At 37.0% G+C, this 22,993-nt stretch overlaps 1 protein-coding gene and 2 long non-coding RNA genes across 3 annotated transcripts; all 3 read right to left on the minus strand.

The window, feature by feature from the left end:
• Positions 1 to 3,905: 3,905 nt before the first annotated feature.
• Positions 3,906 to 7,375, minus strand: LOC132620126 (uncharacterized). The gene is made up of 2 exons (XR_009574736.1): positions 5,172 to 7,375; positions 3,906 to 4,254 (listed from the first exon to the last, which is right to left on the minus strand). It is a non-coding gene; the product is annotated as an uncharacterized LOC132620126 (long non-coding RNA).
• Positions 7,376 to 8,656: 1,281 nt separating this feature from the next.
• On the minus strand, positions 8,657 to 11,409 carry LOC132617747 (uncharacterized). The gene is made up of 2 exons (XR_009573821.1): positions 9,923 to 11,409; positions 8,657 to 9,005 (listed from the first exon to the last, which is right to left on the minus strand). It is a non-coding gene; the product is annotated as an uncharacterized LOC132617747 (long non-coding RNA).
• Positions 11,410 to 15,251: 3,842 nt separating this feature from the next.
• LOC132617671 (uncharacterized) lies at positions 15,252 to 16,261 on the minus strand. Its single transcript, XM_060332729.1, has one exon. The coding sequence runs from the start codon at positions 16,172 to 16,174 to the stop codon at positions 15,323 to 15,325; it is 852 nt and encodes a 283-aa protein (XP_060188712.1). The 5' UTR covers positions 16,175 to 16,261; the 3' UTR covers positions 15,252 to 15,322.
• Between the last annotated feature and the right edge of the window lie 6,732 nt (positions 16,262 to 22,993).

The raw sequence follows: 22,993 nt of genomic DNA on the forward strand, positions 1-22,993 counted from the left end.
TGAATTTAGGTTATATTTTTTACTCTAATTTATTTGTTTTAATACTATTGACTTGTTATTTCACATTGCTTGTTGTTTATTTTTCACTTGTAATTGATAGAATTTTTGTTAAACATTTGAATACTATTGTGGCATTATATTTATAAATATTCTTTTTTTTTTCTCAAACATCAAATCCCATGATTTTCTCACAAAAAAAGTATTTATAATCAATTAAAATAAAAATATTATTAATTTGAAAATATATATCAACTATTTTTTACAATATTAGTTACAAATATATGATTATTAATTAACATATTTTCAAGAAATAATGTGTTATTAAATAGTTAATTTAATATCATTATAAAGGCACATATTTTTTAACTATTAATTTTAATTTTTTTATAGTGAAGTTTTATTTTAAAATTAAACTAACTGTGTAATTACACTTGTGCAACCAAACAGCACGCTTGTAATTACACTGTAATTACATTATGACAAACAAACAGGTCATTGTAATTACAATACTGTGTAATTACTAGGCTGTGTAATTACTAGGGTAGTAATTACACCAATTCCAATTACCAGGTGGCTTTCCAAACAGACCCTTAAGTTAAATAGTTATTAATTTTAGGAGAACTAATCTCATATTAATTACTTGTAAATCATATCTTCCAAGCTAATCATTAAACATGTTTTTTCTTCCTTTTGTTGAGTAGGTCCCTTCGACATGTGGGGCCCACCAGAGTTGAATAGTAAATACGCGTGGTACTGTTCACGCGTATAAAACGCGGTTTAATGTTTGCTACTGTTCACGCGGTTTACTTTGCACGCGGTTTACTGTTTACGCGGTGTTGCTGTGCACGTGGTTTACTGTGCACGCGGTGTTACTGTTCACGCGTTTTTTCTGAAGCTTATAAATAGAGTTCTAAGCTTCATTTGGAAAACATCGCCAAAATAACTTAAGAACTCAAGTAGAGAAGAGTTAGAGAGAGATTCATTTGTGAGGTTGAGTGTTGTAAACACTTGTAATATTTCTTCTTTAATAAGATCTGCAACAGCTGGTATCAGAGCAACAGGTTGTGTTGTGATTTAGAAACGATGGGAGGCAAAGATGGTACGACGCACGGTATCGTTAAATTCGATGGTACAGATTTTGCGTTCTGAAGAATGCAAATTGAAGATTATTTATATGGCAGAAAGCTTCATGAACCTCTGAGTCCGAAACCAGAGGAGATGAAACAAGCAGATTGGGATCTCCTCGACAGACAAGTTCTGGGAGTCATTCGGCTGACGCTGTTGAAGAACGTTGCTCACAACGTGGCAAAGGAGAAGACCACCGCAGATATGATGAAGGTATTGTCTGACCTATATGAGAAACCTTCGGCAAATAATAAGGTATTTCTCATGAAGAAACTATTTCATCTAAAGATGATGGAAAATGCTCATGTTGCTGCACACATAAATGAATTCAATACCATTGTAAATCAACTGTCATCGGTAAAAATAGATTTCGATGATGAAGTACAAGCTCTAATTTTGTTGGCATCCCTACCAAATAGCTGGGAGCCAATGAGAGCAGCAGTTAGTAATTCTGTCGGCAGTGACAAACTAAAGTTCAACGATGTTAAGGATCGTATCCTTGCTGAGGAGGTGCGCAGGACAAATTCTGGAGAGGCATCGACGAGTTCTGCTTTTAATGTTGAAAACAGAAGCAGAAATTATGATAGAAACTACAACCGAAATAGGGGCGGATCGAAGTCAAGGAATGGCAGGGGTCAATCCAGACCAGGACGAACACTTGAGTGTTGGAACTGTGGAAAACCAGGTCACCTCAAGAAGAACTGCAGGGCGCCAAAGAAGGAGGACAACAAGGGGGCTGGAATCAACGCTGCTACGGAAGACATTGGCGATGCGTTGTTTCTATCGATTGACAACCCGATAGACTCTTGGGTGCTTGACTCAGGAGCGTCCTTTCATACCACCCCACATTATGATATAATGACAAACTACGTGGCTGGGAATCTCGGCAAAGTTTATTTAGCCAATGGAGAGCCGCTAGACGTTGTTGGCACGGGAGACATTAATTTGAAGATGTCCAATGGATCCTCCTGGAAGAAAAAAGTTAGACATGTTCCAAAGCTGATGCGAAACCTGATCTCAGTAGGTCAGCTTGATGATGAGGGATATGATCTCAACTTTGGTAATGGGTCTTGGAAGGTGGCGAAAGGTGCTATGGTAGTTGGCCGAGGAAAGAAGATTGGCACTCTCTACATGACGACTAGTTGTCGTGATACTGTTGCTATGGTTGACAACACAAAGAAGACAGATTTGTGACATTGTCGGCTGGGGCATATCAGCCAGAAGGGGATGAAGCTGTTGGTGACAAATGGCTTAATTCCGGAGCTGAAGACGGTGGACCTTCATACGTGTGAGAGCTGCATTCTCGGAAAACAAAAGCGAGTAAGCTTCTCAAATGCAGGCAGGGAGTTGAAGGTCGAGAAGCTGGAATTGGTGCACACAGACGTGTGGGGACCTACCACTGTCCCCTCTCTTGGAGGATCACACTACTACGTGACCTTCATTGATGATTCAACCAGGAAGGTATGGGTTTACTTTATGAAAAATAAATCCGATGTGTTTAGTGTATTCAAAAGATGGAAAGTCATGGTCGAGAATGAAACAAACCTCAAGTTGAAGTGTTTGAGGTCCGACAACGGCGGAGAATACACCGATGGTGATTTCAAACGGTACTGTGTCGATAATGGAATCAAGATGATAAAGACTATTCCTGGAACGCTGCAACAAAATGGAATAGCCGAAAGAATGAACCGAACGTTGAACGAGCGTGCTCAGAGTATGAGAATACACTCTGGACTGCCCAAGACATTCTGGGCAGATGCAGTCAATACCACGGCCTTCTTAATTAATCGAGGACCGTCAGTTCCCTTGGATTTCAGAATTCCAGAAGAAGTCTGGAGTGGCAAGAAGGAAAATCTTTCATTTCTGAAAGTGTTCGGCTGCTTATCATATGTTCATAATGATGATACGGCTAGAAGCAAGCTTGATCCAAAATCAAAGAAGTGTTACTTTATTGGCTATGGTGACACCGAGCTTGGTTACCGATTTTGGGATGAACAAAATCGGAAGATCATCCGAAGCAGGAATGTTATCTTCAACGAAGAGGTACTGTACAAAGACAAGTTGCAAAAAAATTTAGAATGTCAGGACAAGGAATCGGAAATAGTCGATTTGAGGGACTTCCCGACACCTGAACGGCAGCCAGGTACAGTCGAGGCAGAGGAACAAACAATCCGAGAAGGTACTGATGAAAGTGTTGATTCTGAAACAAATAAACAGACGCCAATCACAGAACTGCGTTGATCATCCAGATCAGGAAGCCGATTCACAGGTACTCTCCATCCCTCAACTACATTCTACTCACTGATAGAGGGGAGCCGGAATGTTATGAAGAAGCAATGCAAGTCGATGAATCGACTAAGTGGGAGCTGGAAATGAAAGATGAGATGGATTCACTATCGGCAAATCATACATGGGAGTTAGCTGAGTTGCCAAAGGATAAGAGGGCATTGCAAAACAAATGGGTTTATCGGATAAAGGAAGAACCCAATGGAAGCAAGTGTTATAAAGCAAGGCTGGTTGCAAAGGGATTTCAACATAAAGAAGGCATCGACTATGTCACGACCCAACCCCGTAGGCCGTGACTAGTGCCCGATCTGGGCACCCGAACCCATCTATCAAATATTATCTCAAATTCTATCAACCCATCCTAGTATATGGCGGAAGCCGACAAGGCTTTATTTCAAATTTAGGTAATTTCCAGAAAAATTTCGGCAGAGTTTCCTTTATTTTACGGACTATCCAATATACCCTGCACCCAGAAAATACCAACAAAAGCCACACAGGGCTAACCAAGCAATATATAAACATATGCGGACCGGCCGCCTCGGCGTATAGGATCGCCCAAACAACATATGCGGACCGGCCGCCTCGGCGTATGGGATCGCCCAAACGACATGTACATACATCCATACAGAAAGACCCTAACCCACAAACATGTCCACAGACCTCTAAACAGACCGACAGAATCATATGACGGGACAGGGCCCCCGCCGTACCCATGAACGAATATATACAAATGCACTAATAAAAATATATATACCAAAAGTATAAGCTCCGGAAAGAGAGGAGCACTCCGAATAGCAGAAAGGGTGTCCTAAACAGGTGGATCACCAGGCTGTGCGTCTGTACCTGCGGGCATGAAACGCAGCCCCCGGAGAAGGGGGTCAGTACGAAATATGTACTGAGTATGCAAAACAGAAGGTACAGAAATAAATCTGAATAATAATCGAATCAGATATATAGAAAATAATACATATCAAAATGTTTATTTCCAAAGTATAAATTATGCATAGGGCACTGGAAAATGTGGTCGCCCGCCTGTCGATGGCGCCACAACACAGCATAACACCAGAAAGTTTCAAATCTCCGAATCCCCGTCACACATCACAACACAGCATAACGCCAAACACAGCATAACGCCAAACATAAGTGGAACCCGGCCCTCGAGCGAGGAGCACGGTGAACCATAAACACAGCATAACACCGGAATGTATCAAAATGCGCACGACAACAGAACCGGCCCGGGAACCGGCGAACGATATCATAGTAGGCACGAGCGGAGTAGTGAGGAATCATATGCATAAAATCATTATTATAAATCCGAAGGATAAGTAAAATAGTCATATTCGAAATCGGAGTAATAATTATCACTTTTTGATTCAAAGTTGTCGAATTTACATAAAGGGCGTCGTGGGACCCACGGACGAGTATAGACCCGAACTGAGCCCGCCTATGAAAAACATACCCATTATACATCAAGCAAACTCCTATAAAAATTATTGGAGCGATCCGAGCCTCTATGCGAAAAATATGGCATTCAGAGATTACAAAATTTCTTAAAGTGAACATTTTCTATGCGAATTTCGGAAAGCGATTACTTCAAATACATCATGGTTCATATTTCATAAAAACATACATAAGAGTGTCAAAGAATATATATATGGATCATAACATGCTCGGATCTCGAATTTGGAATTCCCTTAAAGCTCTAATCTAGCCTATGTGAAACTAAGGCATGCCAAAAGAAGGAAGGTTGCTTTACATACCTCTTACGCACTTCCAAAATAGCCAATCTAAAGTAAATTTCCAATCTACGCCTCGGGCTCCCCAAGGTCTACAAATACGCCAACGAATACCAAACATTAGTTAAGGACACTTGAGCCATTCTTTCCAACTAATCATTAAATTCTACAGAAAATTCGGCAGCACTTCCCCTATAAATAGGCCATCCCGAGAATTTATCTCGCTCAAAATCAACAACCACAATAACCAACCTAGCAACATCAATAATCAATTCGAAAGGCAAAACAACATTAATAGCTCTCTTTTACATCTTTCAACAACTTTCCAAATATTCGTTTCAACGGCTTACTTTCAAGCCACAATATCGTTCGTACATTCGATTATTAACCCAAATCCATACTAACAACATTAGAGGACTTCTAAACCATTCACATAATTTTTTTCCAACAATCCAAAAATTTTCCCAAAGCTGGCCGAAACCAGTCCCCTAAACTGTGAGCAGCCCTCTCGTTGCTTTCCTTATTTTTAAGTCATGTTTTGTATCACAATCCACAATATAACGATATGATTTTCATAAAATATACAATTTACGTCAAACGCACAACTAGCCTCAAAACAGCCCCCTACACGGCTTCAACACAACTACGACAACTTCATGATTTTTTTTTATCCATTTATCCACACCACAACACATTCAATTTACTCCCAATACATGTACAAGAAGATTAAGCATGATTCCATCTAAACCTATCACTCACGGCTCACTTCAACTTCAACAACAACAATCCAATACCGACATGCAAAAAAAATTATATACATTCAATTCATCATCTATACATGTTCATAATGTATCCAAACTCATTATAAATGTAAAAGAAATAACCAATTCTTACCTTGAATACTTGGCTCCAATTTGTGTCTTAAATTCTTATACTTATTCTTGCTTCTCCACCTCCCTCTCCTTGTCTTCTCCTTAGAATTTTATTAAATCACAAAACTGATTTTTTTTTTTTCTCCACTCTAGCCGTGACCTCCTTCTCTTTCAACTCTTCTTTTTCTTGGTTTGTTTAGTTCTTGAAAGCTGATTTTTCAACAAGTGGAGTTGGAAAGTGTCATTTGCACTATGCCTTATTTTATATATTATTCCCCATATTGCTACACGTATTCCCTCTTTTGAGGACTCACTTTTGCACCTTGTTTCTTTAATTTTCAGATTTGATTCCCCCCTTTTTTTTTCTTTTTTTTTTTATTCGGGTGGGGCCCACATGGCCCCTTAGGCTTAATTAATTAATGAAGTGATTAAATTTTAATCCCACTTAATAATCTAATCATAGTTAATTTACCCCTAATCTCCAATAATATCTTTATACCAATAAAATTTATAAACAATTTATGTTTTAATTAAAATTAAAAAAAATTAAAGATTTCTATTTCGTGTCCGAAAATAATTCCGCCTTTAACTTGATTCGACTTGCTTGCGAATAATTTGACGTATAAATATACGGGGTATAACATTCTCCCCCCCTTTAGAACATTCGTCCTCGAATGTTACATTAGTCTTATAGGGTCTCACAACATTCCGGGTTAGTTTCCTTTTGAGTAGCATATATCAATTTCTTACCAATCAATGTAACGAATTTAGAAATTCAAATCACCTGTAAACACACCTGGTGGCGCCTCCTGGTCCTGTCGGCTGGCCAACGCATATATGCGGTTCGAAGGACTGCTAGAACCTGAAGCACCGCCACGGCCTCGACCGCGACCCGCCTGTACCGGCATACCTCGTCCCGCAGGGCGCATGGCTGAGGGAGTAGAAGATGAACCCGCGGCTGATCCCGTCGGCTGAACTGTACTACCAGAACCACTTGCCATTGGACAATCACGCATCATATGGCCCTGACGGCCGCAAGAAAAACAGGCTCCCGTAGCTCGGTAGCACTCTCCTGGATGAGATCTCCCACAATACGAACACCGAGGCATAGGTGGCCTCGCCTGGCTGGAACCTCGGCTCACCTGTGAACCTGGAACCCTGGAGCTCTGGCCTGCTCCTAAGTATCTGGCACTATCAAATCCCTCTCCGGTAGACTGCGGGGGCGCACTCTGCCCTGGCTGAGAAGACTGTCTAACATACTGTTGAGGTTGCCCGCCTTGAGGCTCCCCAGCGGACCTGGCCCTCTTGGGCGGCCTCCTGTCTCGATCTCTACCAGCATAATCGGCTCTATGTCGGTCCTCCATACCCAGAGCATAAGCCTGTAGTCGGGCAATATCCATGTCTGTCTGCAATGCCACCGCCATACAGCCATCAATCAAGTAGCGGTCTAACCCCATCACGTATCTGTGCATCCGATCGGCCATATCTGCTACTATGGCAGGTGCGTACCGGGCCAGAGAATCAAACTCCATATTATACTCACGAACACTCCGACCCCTCTGCTGCAGATGTAAAAATCGGTCAACCCGCGCCCGCCGTAACTCTGGGGGCAAAAAGTGGCGGGTAAAAGCAGCCACGAACTCGTCCCAAGTAGCTGGGGAAGCACCCTCACCCCTAGATAGCTCCCAGGACTCATACCAGTGAGCAGCGACATCCCGTAGTCTATGCGAAGCCAACTCAACAGACTCAGTCTCTGAAGCCCTGACCAAATCTAGTGAGCGCCGCATCCCCCGAATAAAGTCATGGGGGTCCTCATCGGGCTTAGACCCGTAAAACTCTGGAGGGCCACATAATAGAAACTCTCGAACCCTCAGGCTGTCACGCCTATCGTCATCATCATCATCTCTCCGCCCGCGTCTGCGAGCCTGTCCCGCTACCAGAGTGGTCAATAACTGCACAGCCTCTCTCAGTGTCCTGTCCTCCGCCCCTGGCTGAGGAGCTGGAGGCGCGGGAGCTGAAGCCCCTGGAGCTAATGGAGAAGCTGCTCCAGACTCCTCTGACGATGAAGACGTAGCAGAGTCGGCTGGCCGGGACGTAATATCACGCATCATCTGAGCAAGGGTCCGAGTACCCTTCTGAGCCCGGCTGGTCTCTCCTACTACGCCCTTTTTCTTCTGGGCGGCCGTCGCCTTTTTCGGAGGCATCACTGAAAGAAAAACAACAACAGATCAAAACAGAATCATCCTAATACCACAGTTCTATCGCACGATCTAAGATCAGAAGAAAAGACAACATCCTAAATGTCCTGTAGCCTCCTGTTTATAGATGTGGTGCACAACACACCGATAAACAAGACTCTACTAGACACGATCTGTGGACACTCCGAGGACAAACCGCTCTGATACCACTTCTGTCACGACCCAACCCCGTAGGCCGTGACTAGTGCCCGATCTGGGCACCCGAACCCATCTATCAAATATTATCTCAAATTCTATCAACCCATCCTAGTATATGGCGGAAGCCGACAAGGCTTTATTTCAAATTTAGGTAATTTCCAGAAAAATTTCGGCAGAGTTTCCTTTATTTTACGGACTATCCAATATACCCTGCACCCAGAAAATACCAACAAAAGCCACACAGGGCTAACCAAGCAATATATAAACATATGCGGACCGGCCGCCTCGGCGTATAGGATCGCCCAAACAACATATGCGGACCGGCCGCCTCGGCGTATGGGATCGCCCAAACGACATGTACATACATCCATACAGAAAGACCCTAACCCACAAACATGTCCACAGACCTCTAAACAGACCGACAGAATCATATGACGGGACAGGGCCCCCGCCGTACCCATGAACGAATATATACAAATGCACTAATAAAAATATATATACCAAAAGTATAAGCTCCGGAAAGAGAGGAGCACTCCGAATAGCAGAAAGGGTGTCCTAAACAGGTGGATCACCAGGCTGTGCGTCTGTACCTGCGGGCATGAAACGCAGCCCCCGGAGAAGGGGGTCAGTACGAAATATGTACTGAGTATGCAAAACAGAAGGTACAGAAATAAATCTGAATAATAATCGAATCAGATATATAGAAAATAATACATATCAAAATGTTTATTTCCAAAGTATAAATTATGCATAGGGCACTGGAAAATGTGGTCGCCCGCCTGTCGATGGCGCCACAACACAGCATAACACCAGAAAGTTTCAAATCTCCGAATCCCCGTCACACATCACAACACAGCATAACGCCAAACACAGCATAACGCCAAACATAAGTGGAACCCGGCCCTCGAGCGAGGAGCACGGTGAACCATAAACACAGCATAACACCGGAATGTATCAAAATGCGCACGACAACAGAACCGGCCCGGGAACCGGCGAACGATATCATAGTAGGCACGAGCGGAGTAGTGAGGAATCATATGCATAAAATCATTATTATAAATCCGAAGGATAAGTAAAATAGTCATATTCGAAATCGGAGTAATAATTATCACTTTTTGATTCAAAGTTGTCGAATTTACATAAAGGGCGTCGTGGGACCCACGGACGAGTATAGACCCGAACTGAGCCCGCCTATGAAAAACATACCCATTATACATCAAGCAAACTCCTATAAAAATTATTGGAGCGATCCGAGCCTCTATGCGAAAAATATGGCATTCAGAGATTACAAAATTTCTTAAAGTGAACATTTTCTATGCGAATTTCGGAAAGCGATTACTTCAAATACATCATGGTTCATATTTCATAAAAACATACATAAGAGTGTCAAAGAATATATATATGGATCATAACATGCTCGGATCTCGAATTTGGAATTCCCTTAAAGCTCTAATCTAGCCTATGTGAAACTAAGGCATGCCAAAAGAAGGAAGGTTGCTTTACATACCTCTTACGCACTTCCAAAATAGCCAATCTAAAGTAAATTTCCAATCTACGCCTCGGGCTCCCCAAGGTCTACAAATACGCCAACGAATACCAAACATTAGTTAAGGACACTTGAGCCATTCTTTCCAACTAATCATTAAATTCTACAGAAAATTCGGCAGCACTTCCCCTATAAATAGGCCATCCCGAGAATTTATCTCGCTCAAAATCAACAACCACAATAACCAACCTAGCAACATCAATAATCAATTCGAAAGGCAAAACAACATTAATAGCTCTCTTTTACATCTTTCAACAACTTTCCAAATATTCGTTTCAACGGCTTACTTTCAAGCCACAATATCGTTCGTACATTCGATTATTAACCCAAATCCATACTAACAACATTAGAGGACTTCTAAACCATTCACATAATTTTTTTCCAACAATCCAAAAATTTTCCCAAAGCTGGCCGAAACCAGTCCCCTAAACTGTGAGCAGCCCTCTCGTTGCTTTCCTTATTTTTAAGTCATGTTTTGTATCACAATCCACAATATAACGATATGATTTTCATAAAATATACAATTTACGTCAAACGCACAACTAGCCTCAAAACAGCCCCCTACACGGCTTCAACACAACTACGACAACTTCATGATTTTTTTTTATCCATTTATCCACACCACAACACATTCAATTTACTCCCAATACATGTACAAGAAGATTAAGCATGATTCCATCTAAACCTATCACTCACGGCTCACTTCAACTTCAACAACAACAATCCAATACCGACATGCAAAAAAAATTATATACATTCAATTCATCATCTATACATGTTCATAATGTATCCAAACTCATTATAAATGTAAAAGAAATAACCAATTCTTACCTTGAATACTTGGCTCCAATTTGTGTCTTAAATTCTTATACTTATTCTTGCTTCTCCACCTCCCTCTCCTTGTCTTCTCCTTAGAATTTTATTAAATCACAAAACTGATTTTTTTTTTTTCTCCACTCTAGCCGTGACCTCCTTCTCTTTCAACTCTTCTTTTTCTTGGTTTGTTTAGTTCTTGAAAGCTGATTTTTCAACAAGTGGAGTTGGAAAGTGTCATTTGCACTATGCCTTATTTTATATATTATTCCCCATATTGCTACACGTATTCCCTCTTTTGAGGACTCACTTTTGCACCTTGTTTCTTTAATTTTCAGATTTGATTCCCCCCTTTTTTTTTCTTTTTTTTTTTATTCGGGTGGGGCCCACATGGCCCCTTAGGCTTAATTAATTAATGAAGTGATTAAATTTTAATCCCACTTAATAATCTAATCATAGTTAATTTACCCCTAATCTCCAATAATATCTTTATACCAATAAAATTTATAAACAATTTATGTTTTAATTAAAATTAAAAAAAATTAAAGATTTCTATTTCGTGTCCGAAAATAATTCCGCCTTTAACTTGATTCGACTTGCTTGCGAATAATTTGACGTATAAATATACGGGGTATAACAGACTATACAGAGATCTTCTCTCCCGTAGTCAAGATGGTGACTATCAGAACTGTTCTTGGACTGGTAGCAAAGGAAAATCTATATGTGCAACAGATGGACGTGAAAACTGCATTTCTTCACGGTGATCTAGACGAGGAAATCTACATGCGACAGCCGGAGGGATTCAAAGTCAACGGAAAGGAGAATCTGGTGTGCAAACTTCAAAAGATTTTGTACGGACTAAAACAGGCTCCAAGACAGTGGTATTTAAAGTTTGACAGCTTTATGAAGAAAGCTGATTTTTTAAGGTGTGAGGCAGATCACTGTTGTTACTTCAAGAAATTTGAAGACTCGTACATGATACTGCTACTCTATGTCGACGACATGCTAATCGTAGGAGCAAACCTACAGGAGATTGATCGGTTGAAAAAAGGGTTATCGGAAGAGTTTGCAATGAAGGATTTGGGAGCTGCAAAGCAAATCCTTGGGATGAGAATCGACCGAAGCAAGGAGGGCATCAAACTCTCACAAGAAGAATATGTGAGGAAAGTTATCAAAAGGTTTAACATGCATGATGCCAAGCCAGTCAGCACTCCCTTGGCTGGACACTTTCGGTTGTCAAAAGATCAGTCGTCGACAACCGAGGATGAGACGAAGCAGATGGACAAGATACATTATGCATCTGCAATCGGTAGTCTTATGTATGCAATGATATATACAAGTCCAGACATTGCACATGCAGTGGGAGTTGTCAGCCGATTTATGAGCAATCCGGGAAAGCAACACTTGGAGGTTGTGAAGTGGATATTCAGATATCTGAAAGGCAGCTCGAGTTCAGCTCTGTATTTCCGAAAATCAGAAACAGGATTGCAAGGGTATGTTGATGCTGACAACGGTGGTGATGTTGATAGCAGAAAGAGCACATCCGGATATGTTTACACCTTCGGAGGTACTGCAATATCTTGGGTTTCCAAGTTGCAAAAGATAGTAGCTCTCTCTAGTTGTGAGGCTGAGTACGTTGCTGTGACGGAGGCCACAAAGGAAATGATGTGACTACAATCTTTTCTACGGGAATTGAATCAGGACCACGAGGGAAGTGTGCTATATTGTGATAGCCAAAGTGCCATTCATTTGGCAAAGAACCCGGTCTACCATGCTCGAACGAAGCACATACAACTCCGGTACCATTTCATTAGATCAGTTTTGGAAGATGGAGCGTTAGTGCTTGAGAAGATCGCAGGGAGTCAGAATCCAGCAGACATGCTGACAAAGGCAGTGACGATAGACAAACTGAAGCTATGTTCAGCTTCAGTTGGCCTGCACGAAGTATGAAACTAGGAAAGAGCTGCTGCATCGATCAAAGTGTGAAGACAAATTAAAATTAGCCTTCAAGTGGGAGAATTGTTGAGTAGGTCCCTCTGACATGTGGGGCCTACCAGAGTTGAATAGTAAATACACGTGGTACTGTTCACCCGTATAAAACGTGATTTATTGTTTGCTACTGTTCACGCGGTTTACTGTTCACGCGTTTTTTCTGAAGCTTATAAATAGAGTTCTAAGCTTCATTTGGAAAACATCGCCAAAATAACTCAAGAACTCAAGTAGAGAAGAGTTAGAGAGAGATTCATTTGTGAGGTTGAGTGTTGTAAACACTTGTAATATTTCTTCTTTAATAAGATCTGCAGCAGCAACGTGGACGTAGCTCTCACATTGAGGGTGAACCACTATAAATCTGTGTGTGCTATTTATTCTTCGCTTACATCACGGCGTAAGTAGGTTCTGTCTAAGGAGGTTGGTATTTAAGTGGTCCAGCTGTGACCCTCTAATCTTTCCTGGGAACCTGCTTACAAAGGTCGAATTTAGGATTAAAATCCTAACACCTTTAGACTACAAATTTTGTTTGTTTATTTCGTTCTTTTATTATGTCCAGAGGGTTTTAAAATTTTGAATTTATACATTCAGAATTTTAGTGGTGGAACCAGGATATATTAAGGGGTGTCAAGAAAATATAGATATATTGCTACCCAGGTTCGAACACACAACCTTAGGCAAGTTTTACAACCCCTTAATCACTGCGCTAAACCATCAGCCTGTGTCAATAGGTGTCAACACTAGTATACATACTTATAAAATCAAAATTTCACCAATATAAACAATGTAATTTTCTGGCGAATGAGTGTCGCTTGACACCCCTCGAGCAAGGGTAGATCCACCCTGGGTCCATATAGGAATCAAGTGTGAGCAGGTTAAATTTGCTCTCAATGATAAATTAATCATTGCACATTGTTTAATATGTTATGTGACAACATAATTAATCAAGTTTAATATCTGTGTGCTGTCAGTGTATAAATTTTATAAACCATCAAGCTGAGTGCACGTTCATTAATAGGTTTTTTTTCTATAGCAATAACAACAATAACATAATACCCATTATAATCCCACCATTGGGGGATCTGGGGAGGGTAGAGTGTATGCAAACCTTATCCCTACCTTTTGACGGGTAGGGAGGTTGTTTCCTATAGTACCCCGGCTCGAAGAGAGATGAAAAATCATCAGTAATAATAAACAGTAATAACTCAAGATAATATGACATCGTAGTAAAGACGAAGGTTTTTTTCTATAGCACGTTTGATATAGTAACTGAAAAATAAAAAACAAACCTGCTACAGCTGGTTCAATTGACCTGATAATATAACAATAGTTTATAATATAACAATAGTTTACACTGTGAGTGTACAACAACAACAACATACCCAGTGAAATCCCACAATGTGGGGTTCGGAGAGGGTAAAGTGTATGCAAACCTTATCCATATACACTGTGAGTGTATATAATTTAAATTTAATTCGTTATATTGAGCCTGTTTGGATGAGCTTATGCCTATGAGCTACAAACAGCTTATAAGCTAAAAAAAATAAATTGGGGTAGTCTAAATTATTATTTTTTGACTTATAGCTGCTTTAGATAAGCTAAGTCAAATGGGCCCAATTATTTTTTTAAGCTTATTTTAAGCACAAAATGACTTTATGTTGGCCAGTCAAACACTCAAAAAAGCTGAAAACAACTTATTATATGCTAATCCAAACGGGCTCATTATGTCTCAGCAGTCGGTACATTAATGACTAGGCTTTGAATTAATTGTGAATGTTGCTAACTGCGACAACTTTAATCTCATTACTTACTTACGTATGGTTCAATTAAAATAAAATGTCATCAATTTTCATGTACAGGGATGCAACGTGGAACAAACAAGAATTCCATTAGACATAAACTACTTTTTCCGTTCCATATTATTTGGCCACATTAAAAAAAATATATGTCCAAAATACTTGTTCATTTATAAAACCAAAATACAATTAATTAATTTTTTCCTATTTTATTCTTAAAATTAATTATTTTTTAAAGTAACCAATATTGATTAGAGTGCAATTTCTTTGAGAGAGATAAGAGTAATATAGTAAGATAAGAATAATATAGTAAAATACACTTTCATTTATGATTTTTTAAAGAATGTGTAAAGGAGAAAGTGATCAACTAATATGGGACACAGAGATAAAGTGTTCACACATTAACACTGAATTGATTACAACCTACTCCTCTACCTTATCATATCTAGGACCGAGCTAGTGGATCTAGAAGCTTAGATACGAATTCAGCCGATTTCAATAGTTTGATCAGTTTAAACTTTATATTTATATTAAGAAATTCACACTAAATATGTATAGAAATTAAACTCAAAACTTAGTAATTACTAATACCTAATGTTACTATTATACAATTTAAAACTCATAAACGGCAAATTCTAACTCAGCTCTGTGTCGGATGTGTAGCAAAACAAAGAAAAAAAAACTACTCAAAGGAAAAGAAATAACTCAACATGTACATTAAAACCGATATACATTACATAATTAAGGTGAATATTTTGATTAATTACTTCACTAGGACTAATTGTTGCCTAGCTTCAATCCTAATTTCTTCCTTCATTTTTCTTATGAATTCTTCAAATTTCTTGTTCAATTCCTCAGCACTCAACTTATTCAATGGCTCACCACTTTCTTCCGCTTCTTCTTCTTCTTCTTCTTCTTCTTCTTCTTCTTCCAATAGAAAATCATTTTCAGGTTCCATGTCATCATTTTCTTCACAATTATCTGCCTCTACTATATCGTAGGTTCTTGAACATTTTTCGCTTCCAACACCACCTTCTTCCTTTTCTTTGTCCAAAATTCGACCTTTTGACGTCGACTCATCTTGCTTATATTTCACAAGTGCCAAGTTTGAATTTTCAACGTTTAAAGACGGTCGATGACACTCACTGACTTTAATGCTCACTAATTCCACCTCTTCATGTCGTGCATGTACTTCTTCATTTGATGTTTCTAAATACGAGGTTTGAGCACCAATACATAGAGGTTCGGTTTCTTGAAATTCGTTCAAGAATCCATTTTTCGCTTCGTCTTCTTCTGCTTTTTCTTCTTCTTCTTCCTCTTCCTCCTCCTCACTAGAAGTACTCTTAATGAGGAGCACAAAGAATATTCCATTGCATATTAGAAATACATAGTTTTTGTGCATATCATGGCTTAGAAGTTGGCAAGGAAATACATAAAATGAGAAGTTTAATGAATATTGGATAAAGAAGGATGAGGAGTAGGAAAATAGGAATGAAAATAAAGAAATTGAAACAAGTAGTTGAATGAATTTCTTCATGGGCTGAGATGCCATAAATTTGGCCAAGTTTTGGTACTTCATTTCATTCGTATAGCTCTTTGTAACAAGAAGTTTCATTTTTATCTTTTTCTTGGCTTTTGTTTTGAAAGAGGCTGGAGGATAGGAGGTGGAGGACAAGATTATGTGCTTAGGAACTTGTTAGAAGTTGGTGCCCTTTTATAGGCATTTTGAAGATATCTGGTAATGCACTCGCTAGGTTATTGACAAATTTTGGGATAATATCTCATATATAATCATATATCTCGTTATTTCTTTATTGTATTATAGTCGCAAATTTTTTTTTTGAATTGCTTAATGTTGTGTACCAGAAAAATAATTAATGATGTCGGAAAATGCTGAATTTAGTCACAAAACACATGCAAATTGTCACGCATATATTGCAATGTTATATATAGCCACGTTAGCATCTCACATTAGATAATATTTACATGACACCACACTTAGAATTATGTTAAAAGAAAAATTCTATTTCTCGTTCCAATATAATATTCAATGTCTTTTGCCACGTGTCACATCATGGGATTTTGCAAGTTGGAAGACGAGCTTTTTTTTATTTTTTTTATTTCGAGTGTTACCACATGAATATTATGGTAGGTAATGAGTTTCTTAATTTAATGTAATCTATTTGTGTTTGAGATTAGATTTAGTATTTTCTCGATTTTCTTCTTCTGCCTATATAGATAAAATTGAATTTTTTTCTGTTACAAAACTAAATTTATGATTTTAGTGCAATACACTTAAAGTGATAGCGTGACCATCCAAGAAATTAAGCACAAAAAAAATAGTTCAAATTATATACTATATTATTTGTGTAAGAATTTTCTTAGACCATTAAATACTCGTTGTAGTAGGAAATATGTCTTACTTTTAAAATTATAAATTTATGTTTTAAGAAAATTAATTTGTAAATTATCATTTGAATGATTTAATAGTATAAAAAAAATAGTACTAATTTTCTCTAACGATATATCCATGTGCACTCGAGGGGTGGGGTAGTGTATTTGTGAATTTGTGGTGAACTAGGATTGCCATGTGGGGGAGTAGCTTCTTGATGTCATTAGCTTATAATTGAAATGAAAATTATTGAAATCTTTTGCTGTCCCACTTGACCAAAATGTGTTTGTATTGATGGACAGATTTACAATTTTTTGCCTCTATGATTGAATTGAGCTTCCGTACGTGTCAACTCAATCAAATGGAAGTGGAATTGAACAGTAAAATAAAATGATCCCTAATGTTTGGGATATTTTTAAAGTAATCCATTAAAAATACATGTGAATATTTTTTGTCATTTAAGTTTATCAAAAGTGAGCACTTTAGTTTTGATGGAATATTTTAACAAACTCTACATATTAGATTTGGGGGAATACGTAAATAAAAAGGATTTAACTTGAAACACAGAAAAAATTTCATCAAATCCAAAAAACTACAACACAATAACTGCACTAGACACCAAAATATAACAGAATAAGTTTATCAAAAGTGAGCACTTTTAATTTTTGTGGAATAGTACAACACAATTAACTGCACTAGACATCAAAATATAACAGAAGTTGCACCTCAAAAAGTTACACCACGCTCTAGAAATTAGATCAAAATAGTAAAAGTTGTAGAAACTGCATCTCCAAATGTGACTTCTAGACTTCTAATCAAATCTAACCGACAAAGTTTGTTTAATAGTGGAAATCAAAAGTACTTACTTTAGCAAACTTAAAAAGACAAAAGTTGTTCAAGAGTATATTCAATGGACTACTTTAAACTTACTCCAAAATATAGGGACCTTTTTTCTTATTTTCTCAAATTGAATACACCAAGCTATAACTTATCAACAAAATATAAAACACTTGTCGACCATGTTAATTACGAGGATAATTATTAATCATATAGTCTTTATTTGTTAATTGAGATATACATGAACTAGATTGCGCCATTGTTGTGTCACTACTTTTTCCAATGACGTTGGATTAATATATTGGGGTTGATAGATTTTCTCAAGTTTCTTTAGGTTTTCTTTAATAAGTTATTAGTAGGTATATAACTAGTATTCGTAACTTGAGTTAATTGGTTTGTTGAATAAAATTGACTTTAACTTTCTTAGCATGCAAAGTACGAAATTTCGACACAACATGACGTAATTTAAGAGTTTAAGTTAATCTTTTAGAAACATGAGAAAAAATTATCACCCCAACCATACTTTTTTTTCACAATAACTTATGACTATTATTGAGATTTATCTGTAATCCAACAATCCTTATGTATAATCTAATTATACCGAAAAAATTTACCTCGTTAATATATACTCCCTCCGTTTTAATTTATATGAACTCATTTGACTGGGCACGATATTTAAGAAAGAGGGAAGACTTTTGAAACTTATGGTTCAAAATAAGCCTTGAAAATTTGTGTGGTTGTAAATCATTCATAAAGTGAATTTGTTTCCAAATTAGGAAAGAGATCATTAATTTTGACACGGACTAAAAAGAAAATAGGTTCAAACAAATTGAAACAGAGGGAGTAAGATTTAAACTCTTAAAATTAATATAACTTTTGATGTAAGAAATACGTGTTACACTTTCTCCTTCTCCTATATAAGAAGAGAGGGTGGTACAGCTGAAGCAGACACCTGTTACGGAAGGTAGTTTCGAAAATTCACATTTATATGCTTTAAATGCATTGTACTTGATAGTTTTAAAGCTATTGTACTTTGACATCATATTGCTCGACTTTGTAATATCACCGCCTTAGTATGTGGTTTATCCATTCGCTTAATTAGCTTCTCCGTGTTTTCACTTTTCCTTTGTATTTCCTCCGCTTTTCTAGCTTGATTTTCCTATAGCTTTTTGTCAAATCTCAAATTTAGATATCTTTTCCTGCTCTATTTGGATTTGTGGAATCTCAATTGAACTAACAAAGGGTTAATTACTGTGTCACCTGCTTTGACTTCTCTAGTTGTGTTTCGCTTCAGCCAAGGTAATTGCATCGCTAATTCTTTCAAAAAATCTATGCTGGCAGATCTGTTAGTATGATTTTTGTCGACGCTTCCAAAACATTTGAAGACCAAATTCAATTCAAAGAGATTGGGTATTAAAATTTTCAAATGGTCGATGAGTTTGTTGAATTATTAAAGTGGGGTTTGTTAAGAACAAGAAATCTATGTATTGTACTATAGCTTCCTGATAAAATGCTTCAGTGGTTAAGCTCTTTTCCAAAGCATCAAAAACAAAATATTATTCACTCACTTATTTAAAGTGCAAATCACACGCATATTAATTGAGCAAAATTGATGTATATTAATAAATAAATTTGAAAACATTTGATCGGTAAATAAATTTGAAAACATTTGATAGGTAAAAGGTTGCTCGTGAAATAAGGACGTGTCAAAGGAATTTCGTTATAAGTTGAGGGACAATATGTATGAGCCCAAAGAAAACTAAAAATGTACAAACTACATCTAATTATAAGATCATGCATTTCATTTTTTTTTTCCAGACACAATTACGAAAAACATATGTTCGATTATATCCTCAATAGTCACAATCCGTTTTAATCTATAGGATTTTCTTGAGGAGAATTCTTGAAGGAACGATTAAATATATGTGGTTAGAAATTAAACTTGATGGGATGGCACTGGGATATGGCCCAATTAATTTCAATTTTCAAGTCATGACACATCAAGATGTGATTATATGGCTCCATTTGTTGACCCAATTTAATTCCACTGAACACTAGTATTTGTTACCGTCCACTCGTATTAGATCGGGAATTTTAAAATTAACTCTAACTATGTATAGAGAAAATAAAATATCTACTTGCAGTTAAGCTTATGAAAAAAAAAATATATAGTTTCACCCTCTTAAGACTATTTTTGAAAATAGTAAATTTTTGCTAGAACCAAAAAGGCTTCTAATTATACATATAGATTGGCATTTCATAATACAGTCTAGTGGTCAATAAAATGGATTGAAAATCATGAGTTTTAAGGTTCAAATTCTAGTGGAGGCAAGAACATTAAGCAATTTCTTTCATCGGTCCAAACCTTAATGAAGGTGAATGTTGAGCCCAACTCGATCACCCAATCAGTAGCAGAGTTAGGATTTCACCTAGGGGGTTCAAATATATAAAGAAATAACATCTACTATATACACGTAAAAATATAATTTTAACCTTATATATACAGTGTAATTTTTCACCGAGGGAGGTTCGGATGAACCCCGCAGGCTACCTTGTTAACAGATGAGATTCTTGATCGATTAATCGAATATCAAAAAGTTTTTAAAACCATTCAGAATAGTTGAGGTTTTGATCCAACAACTTGGACGCAGTGGCGGACCCAGGATTTTGAGTTCGGGGGTGCTGGACCCAGAAATTTTGAGTTCGGGGGTGCTCTATTAACTATTTATATCTGTTTTCTTTATATTTTCTATACAACTATACACTCCGTGACTGAATTTAATGGATGCCGGAGCACCCAAAAATTGTACATGGGTCCGCCACTGCTTGGACGGCATGTTCCCGTGAAGTCTTGTTAAAGGTGTAAACTATACAGCTGCTGCTGGTACAAGTCGCAAAAGAAATTAGAACAAAGACAAGAATAAAGCACACGAACTTTGTCTTCATTTTAATTAGTACTTCAACACTACAGAATAACAATAGCAGAGAATTAATTAATTAGTCTTTCCAAAAATAGAACAATTTTTTTGGGACGGACATTACAACATCAACAATAACAACAACAATAACCACACTGTTTCAATCTCAAACACATTGGATTCGACTATATATATAAGTAAAAACAGAGTATATATGACAACTAGGACAAAATTAAAGTTAATCCAGCAGTACAATTATTTATAACAACAACAATAACTATTCTGTCTCAATTTCAAACACGTTAGACTCGGACTATAATAAGAAAAGAAGAAAAAGAGCTTACATGACAATTAGGACAAACTTAAAGCTGATCTGGCCACAACAAGTGAGAACATCAGTAACAACAACAACAACAATAATTACTAAGTCTCAATATTAAGCACGTTAGGATTCGACATTTCAACTATTAATATTCGGAAAAAACACACTGAGCATAGATGACAATTATTAGGACAAAATTAAAGTTGATCAGGCCATAAAAATGCACCCATAGCAAATCTCCTCTTGTCATCAATAGTCCCCTGAAAATTAAGTCCATATTCTCTGAGAAGTGCATCAATCTTCCATTCCTCCATCTTGATGTAATCACCTTTTGTGTATCTAGGATAATGAAGTGGCATTTGAAACCCAAAATTTTGGTTTTTATTTGAAACAGAAATGCTTTGACTAGTTTGATTTTTGTTGGCTTCAGCTGAGTTTCCAAGAGAAATTGTGTGTGCAATATTAACAACCCAATTTAAAGCCATAGTTAGAAACACAAAATTAATATGTTCTAAGTTTGAAGATGGAGAGTAAGATGAGAGTTTTAATTTGTTTTGAGGTGTTGAAAGGTGAATTTTGTGGACATTTATATATAGGGAGGACTGAGGAGAGATAAGCAGAAATTCAGGGGCTTATTAAAAAAAATCCAGGAAAGAAACAAGTCGATTGCTTGGTGAACAAGCCTTCCGCAATAATGATATTTTTCAGCATAACCAACCATATTGAATCTGTTACTCAATGATTAATCAGATTTAATTTACATACGGTTCAATAAAAGGAAAAGTACTCTTTCACGAAATGTTTTGTTATTTTAGGGGCTAGATTCTGCTCGGTTGATTAATTTGGATTTGTGTCGATTAAGTAAAAGAAAAAGCATTTCATACTCGAAATTTTTATTTTGGGGCTCGAAGTGATTATAAAAAAAAGTACTTTTGGCAAAAAATAATTTGTATTTAGCCGATTAATTTAAAAATATTTTTGAGTAGCAATTTGTGTTTGGCTAAGCTTTTAAAAAGGTGTTTTTAAGTATATTTTCTCAAAAGTGCTTTTGGGCAAAAAAAAAATTAACTTTTGCAAAATTGTTTTTGCTACTCCCTAAAAACACTTATTTTCTTTTAAAAGTTTGGCCAAACAACTCTTCTTTTTACTTTTTTTTTTTTTTAAATAAGCACTTTTAGAGAAAAATAAACTTAGCCAAACAAACTATAATTGAAATTTGTGTCCCATAGGGTCAAGTGAAAGAAGAACCATTGTGTATCAAGGCTTTTTTAATTCTTAGAGTTCGAACCCGTCCGCATAAGATCTAGTAAAAGAAGCAGCAATCTGTATGACATATAACCTCTTATTAAAGTAAGAAATTATGTATCTCACCACATTCTTTAGTGATTTGCAATAATAAATTTAAGAAAGAAAAAATGAAAATAGTACTTAATGGTAACTAATTACTCTCTCCGTCTCATATTAGTTGACCACTTTCTCCTTTACATATTCTTTAAGAAATCATAAATGAAAGTATATTTTTACTATACTACTCTTATCTCTCTCCAATAAATTGCACTCTAATCAATATTTGTTACTTTGAAAAACAATTAATGTTAAGGATAAAATAAATTAATTGTATCTTAAGTTTGTAAATAAACAAGTATTTTGAGACATATATTTTTAATAATGTGGTCAATTAATATGAAACGGAGAGAGTAATTTGCGTGGCGTGTCTAAAATCAACCATACCCATAAATGCATGGGGCGGAGTAGTTAGTGGTCGCTTTTTCGTTCAATTAGCATGAGTTCATACGTCAATGCTAAAAAGGAAAAAAAAAAGAAAAAAAATGAATAATCAAACTACTACGTAAAAAGAACTGGTTGCTCCTTTCTACATTACTTGTTCAATATACTAAAAGAAATTGTTATTATTTATCTATTTCAATAAATCAATAAAAAGAATTATATATTTTTTTAATTTTG

Source organism: Lycium barbarum, chromosome 11 (genome assembly GCF_019175385.1).
Source record: "Lycium barbarum isolate Lr01 chromosome 11, ASM1917538v2, whole genome shotgun sequence".
Lineage (NCBI taxonomy): Eukaryota > Viridiplantae > Streptophyta > Magnoliopsida > Solanales > Solanaceae > Lycium > Lycium barbarum.

Bases quoted from the DNA above. Each gene is read 5' to 3' on its own strand.
- LOC132617671 (XM_060332729.1), bottom strand. From the start codon at position 16,174: ATGAAACTTCTTGTTACAAAGAGCTATACGAATGAAATGAAGTACCAA.